At 32.5% G+C, this 5,000-nt stretch overlaps 1 protein-coding gene across 1 annotated transcript in view; it reads left to right on the plus strand.

Moving 5' to 3' along the window:
* The window catches only part of HELRODRAFT_86660 (hypothetical protein), a gene marked incomplete at both ends in the record, with an annotated part of 12,891 nt that extends 9,530 nt beyond the window's left edge, over nt 1-3,361 (plus strand). The window contains 6 exons of the mRNA XM_009028061.1: nt 288-527; nt 1,420-1,499; nt 1,912-1,953; nt 2,387-2,479; nt 2,711-2,840; nt 3,140-3,361. Of these exons, the coding sequence (XP_009026309.1) occupies nt 288-527; nt 1,420-1,499; nt 1,912-1,953; nt 2,387-2,479; nt 2,711-2,840; nt 3,140-3,361 (807 nt within the window). The remainder of the gene's footprint in view (nt 1-287; nt 528-1,419; nt 1,500-1,911; nt 1,954-2,386; nt 2,480-2,710; nt 2,841-3,139) is intronic.
* Nucleotides 3,362-5,000: the final 1,639 nt, after the last annotated feature.

Genomic DNA, 5,000 nt, shown 5'->3' on the forward strand with positions numbered 1-5,000 from the left:
TTATTTAACAACACAAAGTACATCAGCACGGATTCAGTAAAACTCGAAAAGACATAATCCTATAAAAATTATGTTGTCAACTATAATAATATATTCTTTAAAAATTCGTAAATGTTTCATTCACGGTATTCTGTTGTTTTTCTCAACATTTCTTCTCCAACATTTATTTCCCAACATTTTTTCAACAACATTTTTTCAACAACAATTATTCAACAACAATTATTCAACAACATTTATTCAACAACATTTGTTCAACAACATTTTCATCCAACCCAATCTCGAAACAGTGTGGTGGAAAGAACATTCGCTTCATAATAATGAACAACCTTCTGCCATCGACCGTGGTGATGCACAGCAAATTTGACCTGAAGGGCAGCACGTATAAGAGGAAGGCCAGCCAGCAGGAAGTCATGAAACCACACCCAACCTACAAAGATCTGAACTTCGAGGAGTTCTACCCGGATGGTCTGCTGCTCGACGCTGATACTTACAGTGCTCTGATCAAAACTATTGAAAGGGATTGTAGGGTGAGTTGTTGTTAAGTTCTTAGACCATTTTCAATATTTTTTAATATTTTTTTTGTAGAGTGAGTTATTATTAAGTTTTTAGATCATTTTCATTATTTTTTTCATCGTCATCGTCTTCTTCTTCGCCATTATCTTCTCATTCTTCTAGTTTTCATTTTTGTTGCAACTTTTTTTTACAATTTTCTTATTTAGAAAGAAAGTATAATGTTTTGTGGTTTTTTTGTTGCCTATGGTACTGCTGTCGATCGATTGTACAGATTGTACAGGATCACTTGTATAGTATTCGGTGTACATGGTAATTATATTCTACTTTCGTACTATTTATAGATGGTACGGTACTGTTTCAATTGTTTGTATTTGGTTTCTACTAAATGAATGAGTCATCATTTTTTTAATGATTTTTTAAAAATAAATAATTTGAAATGTGGTGCAAAGTGTCATGCAACTGATTCATGAATAATATTATATATATATATATATATAGCGTCGTAGATCGGGGGAACTGGGTCTCTGACGCGAAGATTGATTGATTGATAAATATATATAATATATATATCATGTATTATACATATGTATATATATACAACATGTATAGTATGATACAATGGGACAGTTATTTTTATAGAATAAAAAGAAATTCTGGGAAATAATTATAAGAAAATTACTGATAAAAGTAATGAGGTTGACAGTTGAGAAATAGTTGTAAAAGCAAGGGTAATTGAGCTGATGGTATTGAAGTTGTAATTGTAACGAACAAAAATACAGACAAACATACAAACAAACGAACAGACTAACGAACAAACAAACGAACAGACAAACGACCAAACAAACGAACAGACAAACGAACAAACAAACGACCAGACAAACAACTACCTCCATTTCCAATGAACAGGTGCTACAAAGCTTCAAGATCATGGATTACAGCATGCTCCTAGGACTGCACAACTCAACTATAGCCAACAGATCTGTTAAGTTTATTTTATTTTAATTTGTTTTTGTTTTTGAAACATTGGCAATAACCGAACTGTATAATGGAAATTATTTTTACGTTTTAACCTAACAGAACATGAAAAAATTGCGTAGATTTTATAAAAAAAAAGACACCTATATTTGTAGAATAAACTATAATAAGCAGGATTTAAAAACAGAGCGGTTTTTACCACACACATTTATTATATTTTATACATGGAATCATTGAATGTCAGATACAAATTATATATATATATATATATATATATATATATATATATATATATATATATATATATATGAATGACACAAATTTAAATTCTAAACGTTAAATGCAAGTACCATAGTTCGATTCTTTCATCTAAACATTCTCGATTAATAAAAGTAGAATATTAAATTATTTGTTATCACTGAGCAGAACAACAGATCAATACAGCAAGACAGTACTCCAACCAGTGTTAATGATGGTTAGTTAGTTGCTCTGTTTGCTGTTGTTGTACTAGTTAAATTCATTCTTAGGCGATCGATCGTGTTTTATCTGACGTGAACTTTTATGTTTAAACGAAAATATTCAAACATTCCAATTTAGTTGAAATGTTTCTAAATTGTTTTTCCTTCATCAAGAAATACTTTTTTCCAATGGTTTTGAAATTAAATTATTGCCAAGTTTAAAAATCAATGCATTTAAATGAAATTCCATATCTTCTTTACAGCCTTGCTGATCTTACAATTCAGAATTTTATTAAACTCATTTAAATAGTAGTAGTAGTAGTAGTAATAATAATAATAATAATAATAATAATCTCATTTCTGTGCGTAATTCAAAACCCATCTTGTTATCAATCTCACCGATCACACACAGATCACATAATATTGAACCGCAACACCAGATGGAGGATGGCTCAGTTCTCGACGGCCCTGGAAGCCATTCAGTCTAACGCCGATCCTATGAGTGTACTGCTACAAGAGGACCAAGATCTCTTGTTAGTGGGTGTGGGAATTTATGGTGCTGCTGTGTTATTGGCTGTGCTATTGGTATTCATGGTATTGTATGTCATTTATGGTGTTACGTGTTATTTCTCTCTCTCTCTCTTTCTCTCTCTCTCTCTCTCTCTCCTCTCTCTCTCTCTCCTCTCTCTCTCTATTTCTCTCTATCTATCTCAGCACACACACACACACATATACAGACACACACAGACACACAAATTAAACAGAGGCGGCATACCAGCTCATTCGAGTAACGGCGACAAGTTAATCCTGTACATGGGAATCATTGATATCCTACAGAGTTACAGGTTCAGTAAGAAGCTGGAGCACGCCTTCAAGTCCATGATTGCTGACGGAGTGAGTGGTGATTGTGATGAGGATTGGGATAGTAATTAGAATGGTGGTTATGATGGTGATTGAGATTTTACTGATAGGGATAATTATGATATTGGTGCTGAGGGTGACTAAAGATTGTCTCGACACTGCTGCCGGGTATAAAGATCAACTATTTCGCCTGTCGCAGCAACCTGGTTCGACTGCATAGAGATTCACGCCAATCACGTGATGTTTAGATTCTCACGTATCCACGTGGTCTGTTCTGTGTGAAAGTTAATAATAGTATCGAGGTCGAAATAGTTTCTGTTTTTAAATTTCAGGATACAATATCAGTGCACAGGCCAGGCTTCTACGCACAGAGGTTCCAATCATTCTTCGCCAATAAAATTTTCAAAAAGATACCAACACGTCAGTCTCATTCATTTCCACTTATTCTGAATGTTATTTTGTGCAGGGCATTCTTAGCTGCAAAATATGCGTGTGTGCGTGCGTGTGTGCGTGCGTGTGTGTGGTGTGGTGTATGTGCACGCGCGTGTGTGTAATAATTCATAATTATTTCATAATTTATTTTAATATTAAATATTATTTTCCACACTCCAGCCCTTAAACACACTCCCTCCAAGAAAAAGATTCCGACGCCAGCGGACCGGCAGAAATCCTTAACAGAAGGCGTAGGAGCTGGTGCCGATGTCACACTCCTTGAGGATAAAGCTGGTCTGTTAATATAATTATCATAATAATAATAATAATAATTATTATTATTTCATTATATTATTATCGTAATAATTATTACTATTATATTATACTTATATCTTAATTTATGTTTTGTTTATATAATTATAGCTATTTTTTCATAATTCCTTTTAATATTGTCACTCTCTTATTTATATATATATATTTCATTATCTTGAATCAATTTTTTTAATTTTATTGTAATATGACTCACATCAAGTGTGATTGTAATTCACATCAGATATGATTTTAATTCTAGTCTCAAGTTAGTTAATGTTATTGTAATGTAATCCACAACGGAGTTTTATTGTAATGTAACTGACACACGAATGCGATTACATTCAGTACTGACTGAAGCTGACATGATGTTTCCTCACAACTCCTCGCCTCTCCCTCCCTACTCAACCATCAACAAAAAAACATCTAGTCTCAAGTTAGTAATTTTGTTTTTCTCATCTATCTTATCTATTTGTCTGTCTGTCTATTTATCTATCTGTCTGTCTGTCTATCTATCTATCTATCTATCAATCTATCTATCTATCTATCTATCTATCTATCTATCTATCTATCTATCTATCTATCTATCTATCTATCTATCTATCTATCTATCTATCTATCTATCTATCTATCTATCTATCTATCTATCTATCTATCTATCTATCTATCTATCTATCTATCTATCTATCTATCTATCTATCTATCTATCTATCTATCTATCTATCTATCTATCTATCTATCTATCTATCTATCTATCTATCTATCTATCTATCTATCTATCTATCTATCTATCTATCTATCTATCTATCTATCTATCTATCTATCTATCTATCTATCTATCTATCTATCTATCTATCTATCTATCTATCTATCTATCTATCTATCTATCTATCTATCTATCTATCTATCTATCTATCTATCTATCTATCTATCTATCTATCTATCTATCTATCTATCTATCTATCTATCTATCTATCTATCTATCTATCTATCTATCTATCTATCTATCTATCTATCTATCTATCTATCAAATCTATCCTTAGTCTTTTTTAGGGGTATCGCTCAGCAACACAACACGCATTTAAATACTCTTGAATCAACGTATCACAGACATTATATTTTGTAGGCTGGCATCTCTCTTTACATTTGTCGCTGCAAGTGCAGCAACATTTCAACATATTTTTACCCTAAAGGCTGAAGAATAAACTTACGTCAGAGATCCGTACTGGGTGCTAGACGCACATACCGTAACCTTAACATAAGATTTCTTGTACCATTGTAATGAGGGTTTTATTTATATTATATGGTAAAAAAAATTTGGTTGTGATTATGGTAAGTTTTTAAAAACTATTACAAACCTGCCAGCCAGTACGGGTTTTTGACATTACCGAAGACGCTTTGCTGTAAAATAGCAGAGGTATCGACGACACGTTCTCGGAATGCTAGTGTAGT

The sequence above is a fragment of the Helobdella robusta genome, assembly GCF_000326865.2.
Source record: "Helobdella robusta unplaced genomic scaffold HELROscaffold_53, whole genome shotgun sequence".
In the NCBI taxonomy this organism is placed as follows: domain Eukaryota; kingdom Metazoa; phylum Annelida; class Clitellata; order Rhynchobdellida; family Glossiphoniidae; genus Helobdella; species Helobdella robusta.